This window comes from Humulus lupulus, chromosome 1 (assembly GCF_963169125.1).
Source record: "Humulus lupulus chromosome 1, drHumLupu1.1, whole genome shotgun sequence".
Lineage (NCBI taxonomy): Eukaryota > Viridiplantae > Streptophyta > Magnoliopsida > Rosales > Cannabaceae > Humulus > Humulus lupulus.
Genome location: NC_084793.1, coordinates 307583592 through 307601897, shown reverse-complemented (window position 1 = coordinate 307601897; position 18306 = coordinate 307583592). Strand labels below are relative to the sequence as shown.

General features: G+C 37.1%; 1 protein-coding gene across 1 annotated transcript; it reads left to right on the top strand.

The window, feature by feature from the left end:
• Window positions 1-14471: 14471 nt before the first annotated feature.
• LOC133782198 (uncharacterized) lies at window positions 14472-15045 on the top strand. The gene is made up of 3 exons (XM_062221416.1): window positions 14472-14588; window positions 14683-14901; window positions 14979-15045. Exons 1-3 carry the CDS (start codon window positions 14493-14495, stop codon window positions 15006-15008), a joined length of 345 nt encoding a protein of 114 aa, XP_062077400.1. The 5' UTR covers window positions 14472-14492; the 3' UTR covers window positions 15009-15045.
• The last annotated feature ends 3261 nt before the right edge of the window (window positions 15046-18306 follow it).

Here is an 18306-nt window from a genome sequence, read left to right as displayed (position 1 = left end):
GTCATTTGGCCAAAATCGTGAACTAAGTATGATTAGCGGTTTAGGGATTAAACATTTTGGTTAAAATGTAATGTTTCACTAGAACGTTTAATATATACATTGGGATCCCGAAAATATAATTTCAGAGTTTATTACAGAAAATATTTACAACAGGCCGTTCTAAGCGGCAAAACAGGGTTCAACCCTAGTTCCACTTTAAACCTCGACCGTGGCGGACGAGCAGCTGCATATGTACACATCATCACCTAAGCTCTCCAACTCAAGGATGGTACAACTTCCTCTTGCCTTTACCTGCACCACGTAGCACCCATGAGCCAAAGCCCAGCAAGAAAACACAATAAAGCATGATATAATATCAACAACGATCATAATAACCATTCAGGACTATCAGTCCAAGCAATATAGGTGCCAATAGCCAAAAGTCACAATAATGAGCATCACTCCCTCTAGCCATGTGACGATAGGGTCACCAGGGCTTAACTGATAAATGATCCTTTCATAAGTTTGATTAGGACAGGTGCAAGGTGATTAGTCACCAACATAACCTTCCTCACGACTCTAGAGTCGAAACTATGGACAACGTCCCCTAGCCTTATGACAAACGGTCACCGGGGTCATATACCTTGGCTATAGTCATCTGGTCGTAGACCAGGCAAGCGCTTATAAGTTCTTCGACCTTAGGGTCGGTCTAGCATTAATGCCATAGAGCCATTCAATGCATGATTCTCGACTTTAGAGTCGGTCCCTGACTAGTCAGTGTCATTCACAAGTAAGGCATGCCACCAATCATATATCACATGTTCCATATCCATAAACGAGGCATTTAGCATGCTTACTAAACAGGTATTAGTGCTATTAGGGCCATGCATAAACACAGAGGCTCAAGCTCTGAACAATATCATACTCAGTATATAAAGCATGTCCCAATCACATGTTTCTCATGCATCATATGCAATATATCCAGCAATCCAACATGCACCAATAACAGCCATGCATGTCACGTTCCATAGTCAACCAACACGCATCAAGTATAGCCATGAATGTCATACATAATAATCAACCGACATGCATCAATAATAACCACGCATGTCATACTCAATAATCAACCAACATGCATCATAATAGCCATGCATGTCATACATAATAATCAACCAACATGCATCATAATAGCCATGCATGTCATACATAATAATCAACCAACATGCATCATAATAGCCATGCATGTCATACATAATAATCAACCGACATACACCAATAATAGCCATGCATGTCTCATATACACAGGGTGCAGTTTTCTTACCTTTGGTCCAAGCACAGGTTACCAACAAACGAGCAACAAGCACGATCCTGATTCCAAGCCTCTAGTGATAACCTAGTCACAACCACAAATGGTGATCCAATGAGTTCAAGTTCTAAAACCAATCCCGGAACCAAGACCTAGCTTCCGAGACATCAAACGCCACCAATCCAGGTAGTAGGAATGATTTCGAGGCCTAAGGTTTGAGTTCCCATGACTAAAAACCCATTTTGGTCACTTTTCCTCTTTTGAGCCGCGGCCCCAACCATTAGAGCCGCAGCCCCACTCAAGTCAGGCCCAAAAATCCTCTCTGACAGAAATTAGAGCCTCAACGCTACCCCATAGAGCTGCAGCTCAAATAGCCCATCAGCACCAAATCAGCAACTTCTTCAAGCTTGAGCCGCAGCGCCCAAGAACTGAACCGCGGCTCAACCTCGAACCCAACCAAAAATCCTCCATTTCTTCATCTAAAATCCTTTCATAAACATATCAAAACATCTCCAAACTCAAAAATCAAAGTTCCCAAACATCCCCATGATCCAAAACCCATAAAACCCAAGTCTCAAATCACCCAAAAACACATCAAAACACATCAAAACACAAAATCCAATTCAAGCTTAAAAACTTTAAAAACTTAGAACTTTAAAACTTGAATTTCCTCCACTTGAGTTGTTTCCAACTAAATCCTCCGGCTAATAAGCTTCTAATCCTTCCTAGGATCGCTATGCCTCGATCCTCGCTTGAATCCGAGTCCTAGAACTCAAGCTATCTTCGAAAGAACGATCGGGAGACAGAAAGGGAACTTTTAGGGAGAGAGAACGTATAGAACGTTCTTTTTATCCTTTTAAAAGGTTACTTCAAGCTTAAGTAGCCTCAACCCTTATCCTAATGCTCGGGGTCCCGAAAACACCCCCGGGGACAAAATAGTCAAAACCTCCAGAATTTCCCCTGATCTTACTAACTCCCAATTTATCACCAAATATTAATTCCCATTACCCAATAACCCGGTAATGCTCTAAATACCCCTTGACTTACTCCAAGTCAAGCTTAAATCCCGTTGTGACTTTCCCACTAGCTTACCTCCTAGGATCGTCTTGTGCTAGGTAACCCTGGCATAACCAAATAATAACAAAGCACCACGCCCATTTCACAGATATACCAAAAATGCCCGAAATGGCCAAAATATGAAAATCACCCAATTCATCACAAATGGGTTCACATGCATATTTAATACACATAAACATGCATATTATCATTAAATAATTCAATAAAGCAATTATGGCCCTCCCGGCCTCCTAATCAAGGTCTTAAACCTTATTAGGAAATTTGGGGCATTACAAAAAAGATCCTTGATTTCGTAGTAAAAAGCATCATGTGCCGATATGGGGTGCCGAGGAAGATCCTATCCGACAACGGAACCCAGTTCGATTGCGACTTGTTCACCAACTTTTGTGAAAAGAACGGCATAATAAAGAGTTTTTCATCAGTAGCTCACCCTCAAGCGAATGGCCAGGTCGAAGCTGTGAACAAAACTCTCAAAAGTTCTCTGAAGAAAAAGTTGGAGGAGGCGAAGGGACGGTGGCCTGAAGAATTGCCCCAAGTCCTGTGGGGATATAGGACCACAACTCGAATGTCAACAGGACATACCCCGTTCTCTCTAGCATACGGTTGCGAGGCAATGTTGCCCATTGAGGTCGAAATCCCAACGATCCGAACTCAGATTTACGATCAAAGTTCAAACCACACTCAGCTCGAGGAAACCTTAGACTTGATTGAAGAAAATAGGGAAGAGGCTCAGCTAAGAAACGCTGCTTACCAGCAACGAACTACCAGGTATTTCAACAAGAGGGTTCGAGATCGAAAGTTCGGAATGGGAGATCTGGTGTTGAGACGCGTATTTTTGGCAACATGAGATCCAGCAGCTGGAGTGCTCGGGCCGAATTGGGAAGGACCGTACCAGATAGAATCAGTCATCCGTCCCGGTGTGTACAAACTTGCGAGATTAGACGGGAGCCTGGTACCGCGAGCATGGAATGGCGAACACCTTAGACCTTACTATCAGTAGTATAGGAAAAGTGTTGCCTGTAACCATGATTTTCTATATGTATTAGTTTATTTGCTTTTGAATTCCGTCAAATAAGGATCTATTTCGTTCAATATGTCATCTCTTTTTATTTTTGCAAATCTCTCTTAATTTAATAACCTATGGTCACACTCATAGGATATTAAGGGGGCATCATCGGTATATATACCATTGATTTAAAAAATAAAAAAAAAATAAAAAACATAAAGTATTTGGATGTAACCAGATACGCGAGCTTAGATAGTTTGGACATAAGCGAATTATCAAAAAACATAAGTATTTGGATTTAACCAAATACGTGAGCTTAGATAGTTTGGATTTAACCGAACTATCAAAAGATAATAACGTTTGGATTTAACCAGATGTGCAAACTTAATAGGTTTGGAGCAAACCAGCCAAAAGTATTTTGGACATAAAGTATTTGGATGTAACCAGATACGCGAGCTTAGATAGTTTGGACATAACTGAATTATCAAAAAACATAAGTATTTGGATTTAACCAGATACGCGAGCTTAGATAGTTTGGACACAACCGAACTATCAAAAGATAATAACGTTTGGATTTAACCAGATGTGCAAACTTAATAGGTTTGGAGAAAACCAGCCAAAAAACTAATCGACGATAAGTAGGAACCTAAACCTACTTCGAGATAAGTCGAGATCGAGGCTGGAATATCTTAAAGAAAAATAGTTTTGAACTCATAACCTCGGAGTAAAAACCGAGGACGAGAAAAAGTAACTAAGCAAAAAGATATAACTAAACCATTCACATTACATACCATATAAGTACTTTTGGGTTCGTGGTTAAAGTAATATCCGACCTTGATAAATAACGAGATTGGAAGCGGATAATTTGAGCAAATGATGCATGAATGCATCGAGTCTCGAGCCTAAATCCACACTATGTTTATATGAATAAATAAACATAAATGATTCATCAATATAAAATGTGCAAAATATTTCGAGCTGAGAAATGTGAAGCATATATAGGTCAATAATAAAAGAAATTGTATCAGCCCTGTGGGCATAAATTAAAGTAATTACAAGAAATAAGGGGACGCAGCCCCAAGGTAAGATTTCCCCGAGATCAGATTCAAGAAGGAGGAGTCTCCTTGGCCTTCTCAGTATCAGCAACACCGGACTCCTCAGGACGAATAGCATGACTATCCTTCCGGGCTCCCTCGGAGGCGGCCTCCCGAGCAGCCTCTTCCTTCTCGAGCTGAGCATTCCACTTGTCAAGAAGCTTCGCCTCGAGAGGACCTAAGAAGCTGGTATCCAGGTCTTCGTTGTTGGCCTACATTCGGTACATGGCCGAATCAACCGCCTGGTCCTTCTTCTCTTTATACTCAGCAAGGAGAGAGCCTTTTCACCCTCAATAATATCAAAGGTGGCGGCCTTTTCCTCTTCGAGCTTCTTGTTGGCCTCCTGGAGCCGAGCGTTCTCCTTCTTAAGATCTGCGAGCTCGGCATTCTCCTTTTCAAGCTCCTCGAGCCTAGCTTTCATCTTCCCAAGATCGGTGGCCATGCCCTCAAGTTCCTTAGCTCCTGCATCAAGCTTTGCATTTGCTGCCTTCAGGTCATCGCTTGCTTTGAGGTGGAGATCTTTCGCCTCCTGAGCATAAGACTTGCTCGAATGGATCTCGTTGTTCAACTTATAGTTGAGCTGGGCAGTAAAGGCAAGAGACTGACAAAGGAAGAAATCATCATTAGCACCAGGTCAGTGTGATTATAACCAAGAAGTAGGACTATAGAAGGAAACTTACCGCGGCAGCGAGCTCGATACTCTTCTCATAGAGGACAGTGCAGTCTTGGGTATCGTTCAAGCATTGCCATTGGGGAGCTTCGAGACTGCCAAAGCTCTGGCCGATTCGGGACATAATATCTGAAACCAGCGTAGACCCATGAGACCCAGCGGCATTGTCAACCACATATGCATCCATGTGTGTAGAAACTGACAGCTTCTGAGCTCGAGAAGCAGAAGGCTTTCTAGGAGGTGGACCAAGTGTCGATCGAACCACTACAGGAAGTTGAGGCTCGGTCATGTTAGAGGCATCGACCTGCGAAGTCAATGCCACAGTTGCGGCACCGACCTGCGAAGACTGCGCCGTGATGGAGCTGGTAACAAGAGGAGCTGGGGGAGGAGGTGTCTTCTCGGTCCTTTTGGGAACTTTGGTGGGCCGATCCACCTTTCACGACCCTGCCCTGGGACGCTTGCTCCTTTTGGCGCCACCACTCTCGATGATATTGTCGAGGTCAGAGTCCATGGCACCTGCACAGTTCTAATCGGAGTTAGACATAATGATAATAAGCTTGGAAAAAAAAAAAGAAAAAAAAAACCAGTATGGAAACTTAAAACATAAAAGCCTATCGGACAAAAATTCCCTAATGTATTGTACTAAGAAAATAAACTAGTACATTCACAGAGATAACAAGAACAATATGAACAAAAACTGGGATAAGGGAAAACAAAGATTGGACACTTACACTATAATGGCGATTGCAGAGAAATTGCTGACTGAAGGAGAGGCTGCAAATATGAGCTCACGGACTCGAACAAACCGGAGGTCCTTTGTTTTTTCGGCTGAGAGAAGCACGAGAAAGAGGTTCTCTGGGATGGCCTCTGGTTTCGTCCCTTCCTTTTTTTTGTTTCTGATGCGTGTAAAATAAGGGGAAGAAGAAGACCTTGAATATATAAAGGGAGAAAAGTGATAAAAAGGATTAATCTGGGCCATTGGCCAGAATCCTCATGAAATCCAACGGTCAGGGGTCAATGACATGATGGTACCGAAAAGGTGGCAAACGAATGATCGTGGGCAGGTTTCCAAGGAACTCAAGTACCATAAATTAGCAATACCCAACTGACGTGTGTCCATTTTCAAGTGTATGACAGTACGGTTCCCGAAGAAAGCAGTTCAAAAGTTTCCTTCTCTTAGGATTTGAACGAATACTTTTGAGGGGGCAAGATGTTATACCCAGATTTCGAGCCATGTTAAATGTGACCCGAAAGATGGATTCGCAGAAAATGAATTTGTAAAGTCTGAAGTATGTTCCAAGACTAGACATCGAGCCTACAAAGCTGAGACGACTTCGAATATGGTGGCCTCGAAATCCGCACGATCTCGAAGGGTAGCACCCGAGATGCATCTATCCTCAGGGATGACCTCAGATCAGGGGTTCCGAGCCTGACGCGCGTACGATCTCGAAAGCCATGTGACCTCGGGAGATGTCATTAGCTCGAAAATTGATGAGAGACCTGGGAGAATAAGGCCTTGCAGATATATGATAATAACCTTGAACATCTACAAGTGTTGTTCATAAGAAACGTGGTCTACATTTATTACTGTAAATCCCCTGAAATCATGGGATATTATTTGATTAGTTATACGCCCCCTGGTCTTCAAGGGACGTTTCCTTTTATATCGGATTACAGGCATTTAAAGCCATTTGATTTATTTGCAAATAAAGAGTAACTACCCAAAATATGTGGGATAGTATTCTGAGATCTTCTCTATAAATAGAGAGGTCATGCACTATTGTAAAGAACCGAATTTCTGAATCTTGAGAGAAAACTCTGAATGAATTCATCCTTGAAGAATTTTCAGAGATCATCTTCAGCTTAATAAAAAAGACTCGTGGACTAGGCAGATTTAACTGCTGAACCACGTAAAAAATCGTGTTTTGTATTATCATATTTTTATTGGCCATTACTAGTTGTTGTTTACGTGCTCTTCTTTCACTATTGACGAAAAACGGCGTCAACAACTATAAACTCGAGACAATTAATTGAAGCCTAGATCTAGACTCAAATATATATATAGCAAGATTTCTAATTCCTATTAGGATTCGAAAACTCAATTAAATATTCATTCAAATTTAAAATTTGATATTTATATATGTTATTGAAATATATTCTTTTTAAATTAATTCAAATTTATCTTATCTTTTTTCTTGATATTTATTCTCCTAAATTAACCGAAATTTTAATCCTCAGACACTATAAGAAATAAGCTCTTTGCCGGCGCAATTAAAAACAACTTTCACCGGCGCAATTGGTGAATTGCGCCGGCAAAAATGAACACCTTTGCCGGCGCAAATTTGCGCCGGGACAGGTGACTTTTGCCGGCGCAATTCGGGGTTGCGCCGGCAAAGGTATTGGGTTTTAAAAATTGCATCACTTTTGCGGGCGCAACTCCGAATTGCACCGGCAAAAGTAACATCAGATTTTGAAAAAACATCCCACAAACTTTTGCCGGTGCCTTTCACCTAACGCGCCGGCAAAAGTTAACGTGTTTTTTAAATTTACACACATTTCAAAGAAGGTAGGTGGGTATATTTTTGCCGGCGCGTTTCGTTGCGCCGGCAAAAGTCAAAAAATGCGCCGGCAAAAGTCGTAATAACTAAAACGACGCCGTTTTGTAGTAGGGTTTAGTGAACACTTTTGCCGGCACATTTTTTGACTTTTGCCGGCGCAACGAAATGCGCCGGCAAAAGTCGTAACGATATATCAGAGCCGCAGCCTCCTTCTTCCCCATTTCAGTTCTATGTTTTAGAAAGTTTTGCTCTTTCTCTCCTCTGTGATATTCTCTCCGACCACCGGTGACCCATAATCCCACCGTGGCTCAAGTTATATAGTGAAGCTTCTCTCAAGGTTAGTAAAATGAGAAATTTTTTAACATTTTTGGATTTTTTTCTCAATATTTTGTTTTGTAATTGTATTTTTTTTTTGTTATTTTCTCCCTATGAACAGGTGTGTTGTAACTCTCTCGGTGAAACAAGTGCAAATGTTAGTTTATATATATATATTTATTTATATATGTTTATATATATATTTATTTTGGTTTATATATATATTTATATCTGATTATATATTAATTTATATATATCAGTTTATATATATATTTATATATATGTATATATTTATATATATCACTTATATCCGAATATATATATATATGCATATTTAAATTTGTCTTTTTTTTATATATCTATATATATATATGTTTGTTAATGGATATATGTTTATGTATTTATGTAAATGGGTGTGTATATATGTTTATTTAATGTTAAATTTTTTTAGAAAATTAATTAATATAAATGTATGTGTGTGATATTTGTTATTATAATTATATTTTTCTGTTTAAAAAATAAATAAATGTGTAGTTTTAGAAAAATGAGATTAATAATGAAAAAGAAAATATAATTTTAGTATTTATTAAAAAAAATTTGATTTGAGAATGTATATTTTTTTAATTTTAATGCTTAATATGTATATTAAAAAATAGATTAAATTATGTACATTAAAAAATATATATTATATTTTTTATATTAAATATTATTTGTTTATAAATATTTACTAAATAAATTGTTTTGATGTTACTGATATAAAGTGATATAAAAAGATTTGATATATGTTATTAATCTTGGTTTATGTTGTGCATGTTATGAGAATGTTCTGTATATTGCTCTGGGAATATTCTGGTTATATATGTGTTTAATTTGTAGGTTTTTCAATTTTTGGGATAGTTTGAAATATAGTCGTTATGCTGCCCAAATTTTGTTGGAGTTAGTAAAATTAATAAAAGTTTAATAATTAATTAAATAAAAATTTAAGTATAATTCTAAATTCATCAAAAAAATAATTTTTAACTATAATTTAAATAAAATAAAATTACCAATCATAATAATTAATAATTAATTTTAACATTAATATTAGATGTTTTGTAATTGAAAAAGTTAAAAATATAAATGATTTAATAAAATATAAATATAATAAAATTGTTATTGATTAAGTAAATAATCCAATACAAATTGAAGAATTTAATAAAAAATTACAAAATGAAATTAATGTATAATTAAATTATTTTTAAATTAAAAGTAATAAAAAGTAAATGTTAAAGTAGACTAGTCAACGGACATGTGGCACTGCATGATTGGTCTAAATTGTTATTATTTTTAAAATAATTTTTAATTTAACAAAAAATAAAATTTACATTTTTAAAAAAAAAATTCAAATTTTTTTTCAACTTAAGATTAAGTATGAAAAATACATTTTTTTTTAAAATTTAATTTTATATTGTTAATATCCTCAAATTTTTTAATTTATTATTATTATTATTATTATTATTAAAATCTTCCTATTTATCATATTGTCTACTTTTTTTCAATTAAAGATTAAGTAATTTTGTTTAAAATCTAAGCAATAATTTAAGATTAAATATTTTTTTTTACTTAATCCTAAATAATTGATTAAAAGCAACAAATTTGATTTTTTTTTAAAAAATGAGAAAAAATTATTTTTTGTTACTTTTGAATTGGAAAACAATAAATTGGATTTTTTTAAAAAAATAAAAAATATAAAATGATTTTTTTTATGAAAAATTATTTAAAATAATAATAATGTGTACCAATCATGTGGTGCCACGTGTCATTTAAGTGTTAGTAAGTTGTAAGTTTGAGTAATTTAGTCGCAAATATCTCTATAAATAATTATTTTTGCCAGGGATAGGATATTATTATCAATTAGTGATAATTAGGGAGACAAACAGTCATGAAATACTTTGACTATCATTTCCCTCATTTTAAGACAATTATTAATATTTTCTTAATTATTTCGCTTAAAGATGGCGAGCGACAGGAGCTGGATGAGTGCGAGGAATCGTTGGTCTCTGGAGTATAGAAATGGTGTTAAGGAGTTCTTCGATATCGCCAAAAATCAGTTGAACGATCAGGGTTTGGTTCGCTGTCCGTGCAAGAAATGTGGGAATGTTAAGTTCCAGCCTATAAAAGCAATTTCGATGCATTTATTCAACAATGGCATCGTACAGTCCTACAAAGTGTGGCATTACCATGGAGAGGCGCTGCCGTCGCCACCAACTGTGGTACGAGATCAAGATAGAGATGAGATAGCGGATATCCTGGAGGATGTTTACGCTGAAGATGACGTTCCCGCTGGAAACTATAATGATCCTCCCCAAGATGATCCTCAACATCGCGACAAGTATGACAATTTATTTAAGGAGATGTCAAGTGAACTGTAACCTGGTTGCCGAAAGTATTCCGCGTTGAACTTCTTGGTGAAGCTGATGCATCTCAAAGTTATTAACAAGTGCAGCAATCATTACTTTGATGGTTTGCTGGAATTGTTAGTCGACGCTATGCCTGACGGAACAATTTTACCTAAGTCTAACTATGAGGCGAAGGCAAAGTTGCGGAGTATTGGATTGGGATATGAGTCCATCGATGCTTGCAAGCATGACTGTGCACTGTTTTGGAAGGAGAATGCGAATTTGGAATTCTGTCCGGTTTGTGGTTAGTGTCGCTGGCAAGATAATCGTGGAAACGGGAAGAAAGTGGCCCATAAGGTCATGCGGTACTTTCCGTTGACGCCGAGATTGAAAAGGCTGTACAATTCCAAATATACTGCAGAGGATATGAGATGGCACTATTCTAAAAGGCCAATGGAAGATGGTGTGATGAGGCACCCCGCTGACAGTAAGGCGTGGAAGCACCTTGATGAGTTGTACCCATCTTTCGCAGCCGAACCTTGAAATGTTAGGCTTGGGTTGGCTACAAATGGTTTCAATCCTTTTGGGAACATGAGCAACTCTTACAGCATGTGGCCTGCGATACTTGTCCCATACAACTTGCCGCCGTGGAAGTGCATGAAACCACAGTCATTAATGTTGTCTATTCTAATTCCAGGTCCTTCTCACCTGGAAAAGATATCGATGTCTATATGAGACCTTTGGTTGACGAGTTGAAGGAGTTATGGGTGAATGGTGTCGAGACACGAGATGCATACAATAGTACCTTGTTCAATATGCGTGCATCAATCTTATGGACCATTAACGACTACCCAGCTTATGCTATGATGTCTGGGTGGAGCACAAAAGGGTACAAGGCGTGTCCCACATGCAATGAAGAAACTCCCTTGGTAGGGATTAGAAGTAAAATTGCATACATTGGCCATAGGAGGTTTCTTGATATGGATCATGAATGGAGGAGCAAACGAGCACTGTTCGACGGTAATAAGGAACTCAGGCCACCATCGAAAGATTACTCCGGTGATGATGTGTTGAAGCAATTAGAGAATTTGCTGAATAGACATCCTGGGAAACACAAAGAATTTGGTGGTGTGAAACGCAAAAGGGTTCCGATTGAACTTAATTGGTCGAAGAAGAGCATATTTTTCGAGCTTGATTATTGGAAGGAGTTATTGTTGAGGCATAATTTGGACGTAATGCACATTGAGAAGAATGTTTGCGACAGTGTCTTGGGAACTTTGTTGAACTTAGAGGGAAAATCTAAAGACACTGACAAGGCAAGACTTGATCTAGCAGACATGAAAATTAGGGAAAAACTCCACCTCCGCAAAGAGGGAAACAAGTGGAAGAAACCGCACGCCAGTTACACCCTCAGTGTCCCGGAGCGTCGAGTTTTCTGTGAATTTGTGAAGTCAGTTGAATTCCCGGACGGTTTTGCTGCAAACCTTTCGAAGAATGTCAATGTCAATGATGGCAAGGTAACTGGGCTGAAATCACACGATTGCCACGTGTTGTTTCAGCAGTTGTTGCCCGCCGCAATTAGGTCGTTTTTGGTTCCCGAAGTTCGGAAGCCAATTATTGAGTTGTGCGGTTTTTTCAAAAAACTTTGTGCACGGACTTTGAATGTGAAAGACCTTGAGAAGATGGAGACAGACATTATCACTATTTTATGCAAGTTGGAAATGATATTTCCTCCAACATTTTTCGACATTATGGTGCATTTGGTTTTGCATCTTCCGAAAGAGGCAATTCTTGGCGGTCCCGTGCACTTTAGGTGGATGTATCCCATTGAACGTTCGATGGCAGTTTATAAACAGTATGTAAGAAATCGTGCACGTCCGGAAGGTTCAATCGCAGAAGCTTACGTGGTGAACGAGGCTTTAACCTTTTGCTCAATGTACCTGCGGGGGGTTGAGACTCGATTCAATCGACCTGAGAGGAATGACAATCGCGTTGAATCCCAACCAAATCGGGAATATTCTATTTATAAGGCTGTTGGTCGTCCATTTGGTAAGAAATCAAGTATGCTCCTCAATCCGCAGTTAAAGCAAAAGTCTGAGTGGTATATCTTGAACAATTGTGCCGAAATTAAGGAGTACCTTAGGTGTGTTTTCTAGTATTTTTTCAATAATGATGTTTGGTTTATATACCGAGTAAATGCCAAAATCATAATTTTGTTGTTCATTTGTAGTGAGCATATGGATGAATTAAGAAGACGGGGGGGCTCGAATCTTGAAGTTCAACAAGAAACTGATTTTCCTCAGTGGTTCAAAGAAATAGTATGTATATTAGTCAATTCTTTTCTGAAACCCCACTTAATCAATCCAAAACTAACTTTCAATGTTAATGTTAATAGGTGAGCGGTTTGCATGAGTCAACACCTACTAAAGTGAATAATGAATTGTATGCTCTCGCAAACAAATCAAGCGGCACCGTGTATTCATATCCAGGGATGATAGTGAATGGTGTGAAATTTGTGACTCGTGTTCGTGATATGAAGCTTAAAACACAAAATTGCGGTGTAATGGTGCCAAGTGAGGAAGGAGTGAACTACTATGGAGTTCTGGAAGAAGTAATTGAATTGTCCTACTTGATGGGTTACAGTGTTGTCCTATTCAAGTGTAGATGGTTCAATACAAGTAGAATTAAAGTGGAATCCAATTTTACGAGCGTATATGTGAAAGAAGAATGTTATAAAGATGATCCTTTCGTTCTCGCATCTCAAGCAAAGTTGGTGTATTATCTTCGAGATGTGAAAAATGGGGATGATTGGAGGCTCGTTAATGAATACATTCCGAGGAATGTATGGGATTTCTCAAATTCCGATGTTGATGATACTGAGACCACAAATGATATACCAATATTGCAAGAAGTTAATTCTTCTTCATTTCAGTTGTGGGTAGAACTTCCAATTTTTGATAATCTTCAGTATGATCGGGTTGATGTCAATGCCACTGAAGTGCACAACGTCGATGATTTGGTTGGTGAAGGTTCAGATGAATATGTTGTCGATGATGAAGTTGAATTTGAAGACGACACGTTGGCCGAGTATGAAGACGATGAGGATGACGATAATGTTCTAGTCGATAGTGATAGTAATGTTCGTAATGATGTTGTAGTTAGTGATGATGAGGACAGTGATATGTAATTTAAACAAGTGTATGTAACTTTTTATTTAATTCAATGAAAACTTTATTTATTATCATTAATTAATGATAGTATCAGATATAGGTACACACACACCTATTGGATGCTTTGGGGATAGTCCATGTATTCATGTACTGCTACTCATTTTTTCAAAATATCTGATGAAATATTTTGAAAAAATGGGTAGTCGCACATGTCTGCTTACTATCTCCAAGGGATCTACTAGGTCAGAATAGGGTAGGTTGGGAAAGACAATAAGTAATAAAATGTTAATTCAATAACAAAAAACAATAGTGATGCACCTAGTGGATGCCTTGGGGATAGTCAATGTATTCATGTGTTGATACTCATTTTTTCAAGATGTTTGAGAAACATCTTGAAAAAATGGGTATTCGCACATGTCTACTTACTATCTCCAAGGGATTTACTAGGTCGGAATATGGTAGGTTGGGAAAGACAATAAGTAATAAAATGTTAATTTTATAACAAAAAATAATAGCGATGCACCTAGTGGATGCCTTGGGGATAGACAATGTATTCATGTACTGCTCCTCATTTTTTTAAAATGTTTGAGAAACATTTTTAAAAAATGAGGAGAAGTACATGACTCCTTACTATCTCCAAGAGATCCACTAGGTCGGAATAGGGTAGGTTTGGAAATACCATAATGAATAAATGTTAATTTTATAACAAAAAACAACAGACATACATAATTTGAATTAGTTAATTAATGAATATTTTAATGTAGAATGGCCGAAACAAGTAATGACACAGGTGGTGGCTCCAAGAGAGGCAGGGGAGCTTATTACGGTGCCAATATCGAGAAGGAGCTGGCCATCAAAAAAGTTAGTCATTTGAAAGTAGAGTTTGATGAAGAAACTGGAAAAGCTACTCAAAAGTACGGCAAGTGGTTCAACAATTCCATGGCTCGTTATTTGCGTAGCACCGTACCCCCAACTACACTAGCTTGGGAACAAGTAAAACCAGCTGATATCGAAGTTATTCGAAAGAGACTATCTGTAAGCATTCTTTAAACCTTTAATAACTCATTATTAAATATTTTGTCTATCTTCATAATATTTTAACAAATTCCAATTTTAATTGTGATTTTAGGAAAAATTCATTTATCCAGAAGACAATCCAGTAATCAACGATGCCATGGTAAGACAAATGCAAAAACATCTGACTGATTGGCGCCACACGATGAAGAAACACTGGGTAGATGTTGGAGGAGAGGTGGACAATGAGAGAGCGAAGTCAAAACCTTTTGTGTCGATTACTTCTTCTGATTGGGCAATTCTGTGTGATTTTTGGGCTTCTGATTCTCACCAGGTATGCCGTAGATTTTACATTAATTTTTAATTATAAAATTAAAATTTAGATTAATGAGTACTGTTTTCTTTTTAAAGTGTATATCGAAGAAAAATAATGAAGCTTGAGCTAAAATGACCATACCAGGAGGACACGGTTCCAAATCCATCGTTGCCCATGTTTATGATCACGTAAATTATAATAACCTATATCCTTACATTTACGAAAATATTATAAATGTCACAATGTTTAAATAATTTGCTTTTTTAGATGGACCCATCTATTGGCCAGCTCCCGAGCATGATCGACACATTCGAGCACCTCCACAAGAAGAAGGATAAGTGGATTAGTAATGCAGCGGCGACAAAACATGTAAGTTGCATAACCTTAACTAATTTATGATCATTTAACTTTAAAAAAGTTTAGTAAATAATTAATAAATATTAATTATTAATTGGTTGTTGTCAATTAGTAATTATTTATTAATTATTAATTAAATTTTTAACAATGAAATCTTTATAATCTATATGCCAATATTTTTATGATTAATGATTGTGGACTAAGATAAAAAAAGAATGTAATTAATGTTGTCTCCGTATCAGGGAGCTTGCGGGCTAAAGTAAATTTGGTCATGAAAATCCATATCTGAATAAAAAACATGCAAATATAGTTGATGTATATGTTAGGAGACGTAAATTCCCTATTAATGGAATTAACTGCACTTACCGTATATAACAACAACATCTTCATGATTTTGATTCAGATATGGATTTTCATGACCAAATTTACTTTAGCCCACTTGCTCCCTGATACGGGAACAAAATTAATTACATTTTTTTTCAATCACTGGTCTGCAGTCATTAATGATAGGATGTTGGCAGATAGATAATAAAGTTATATTTTATATGTTGTTATATTAAAAATTTATAAGTTAGGTTTTCAAATAATGTTATATTGGAATTCGAAATACGTACTTTTTATTGTGCAGAATGAGATGACCGAGCGTCGAGCATCGCAGAGTACGGCCCTGTATCATCTGCTGCTTCTTGTGTCGGCGATAATGTCGACGGTCATTTCTCGCCTGATATGGATATTGTCACGGATGTCCTTGGACCCCGCTCGCGTTATAAGAAAGGGTTTGGGGGGTTGCCTAGGTTGAAGGCAATTGGCGCAAAGAGGGCAGCATCTTCGTCAACTTCTCAAATGTCCGTGCAATTGCCACCTGAAGTGGACACCATTTTGCAGCAAAATCAGGACATTATGCTAGAAAATCATAACCTAAAGAAGCATACGACTAAACTTGAGAGTCGTCAACGGCGTCAAGATCTCCTGCTCGGTGCTTTGTTGAAGCAGGTTGGTGAATTGGCTCCTGGTCTTACTGTTGACTTACCAGACAAGGATTCGGACGAGGACGATGATGCTGACGGGGGCGGGAATGATGAGGCGGGCAGTACTCCTTTGTATAACTTTTTTTCTATTTATTTAAAGTTTAATTTATGAGACATTTATTTTACTAAATTACTTTTATATTTTCATGTTTGGGGGAGGCAATAAATATTAATAGTTGTAATTTTTTATTTATTTATTTATAAAATTTTAATTTTAATTATAATTTTATTTCTAATTAAATAATATTACTAAAAAATTAAATAATTATTAATATATTAAAGTTGAAAATTATTAATTAATATTAATATATTGAAAATAATATTAGTAATTTAATCAAAATTATTATTTTAAAAATACTTCTGCCGGCGGAAAATTACGTCAGCAAAAAGTTTCAATCTTAACTTCACATATACACCTTTCTCGGCGCAAAAATGCGCCACTAAAAAAGTCAACTTTTGCCGGCGCATTATTGCGCCGCTAAAAGTGTTTTCCACAACATCGTGACAAAATTTTTTACCGGTGTAACCTTATTTTTACCGGTGTATTTTTTCGTTGCCAAAAAAGACCATTGCCGGCGCATTACATTTGCATCGGAAAAAGTGAAATTAGCGACGGAGATACGACGCGATTCTTTGCCGGCGCAAATTTGCGCCTGCAAAAGTCCCCTTTTTTGTAGTGAAATAAAAACACCATTTTTTTAAAATTTATTTTCATATCATCTAATCTTCCTTTTATTGCATAATAAATATATAATCATATTTTAATTTCAAAAGATATATATATATATATATAATCCTATTTTATTTTGCAAAGCAAATAATTATTAAAACTAGGCTAGAGTGTAAAATAACTTTAAAAAATATTTTTAAAGACATTTTGCCAAATGACCCAATTTATATAAATGAGAGTATCAAGAAATGATGTAACACTCTAAAATTGCTCCATAACATTTTTTCTATTTTCTTAATTTTTAACATTTTTTAGTTCTTCTTTTTCATATTTATGATTACTAGTTAATTATTAAAAAATAATATAATATCTAAATGATTTAAATATCTAAAATTAAAAATTATTCACACCTTATTTTTTAAATGTAAGGACCTTAGACACGTCCTTAGATCCTCTGCGTTGTGTTGATTGTAGAAGAAAGCAAGAGAAAGAAGGGAGTGTTTTGAGAGTACGGTGCAAGAATAGTCAGAAAAAAATAACGTAAGCCCGAACCTACTTTGTGTTAATTTCTCTCTTAGATTCTGAGTTCCAAATTCATGTTGAATGGTTTTGTTGTGTTCATAGTGTTTTGGACTAAGTTGAGGAGAAGAAAGAACACACCAAGAACCGGACACAGTAAGAGGTATATATTCATAGACTTCCTTAGTAGTTTTAAGTTTCCAATTTTTCAATTTCGTTTCTTAGGATGGTGATGAATTTATGGGCTGTTATGTATGGTTTTAATCAGCGTTTTAGGACTAGAGAACATCCTTAAGGTGTTGGGAAGGGTCTAATATAGTAGATCTTAAGTTTTGGGGTGGCAAGGTGGTGGTTGTAGCCATGGCCGATGGTTGCATTGAGAGTTCCTTCACCGCCGGCGTTAATGGAGGTTGCAGGCGGTGATGATGTGTAAGGCCACGGGCTGGGTGTTCTTCCACACCCCTAAGAGTTCCAGAGGTGTATTAGAAGTTGCCTTGGGGTTGGGTTCCACCTTTGGTGGGTTTGGGAGTCATTGTTGACCGTTTGCTTCGATCAACCACCACCGGTGGTGGTGGTGCACTACAACAATTAATGTGAGTAGCGGCGTAACTATTAGCGGCGGGTACAGTCCGCCGCTATTATACAGGGTATTAGCGGCGGGCTAGGGGGTCCGTCGCTAATTAGGTGTGGTTATTTAAAAATATATAATTAATATGTATTAGCGGCGGACTTCCTATTATTAGCGACGGGTTATCCGCCGCTAATACAACAGAGGAAAATGCCCGGGAATCAAATGGTTCATTTTTTAAAGTGTTATTAGCGGCGGATAATCACCTTTTTTTAGAGGCG

What these genes read in the sequence shown, in the direction of transcription:
- LOC133782198 (XM_062221416.1), top strand. Translation starts at nt 14,493, where the DNA reads ATGGCTCGTTATTTGCGTAGCACCGTACCCCCAACTACACTAGCTTGG. An exon ending in TTATTCGAAAGAGACTATCT is followed by an intron (nt 14,589 to 14,682) that starts GTAAGCATTCTT and finishes TTGTGATTTTAG; the next exon opens with GAAAAATTCATTTATCCAGA. An exon ending in GGGCTTCTGATTCTCACCAG is followed by an intron (nt 14,902 to 14,978) that starts GTATGCCGTAGA and finishes TTCTTTTTAAAG; the next exon opens with TGTATATCGAAGAAAAATAA.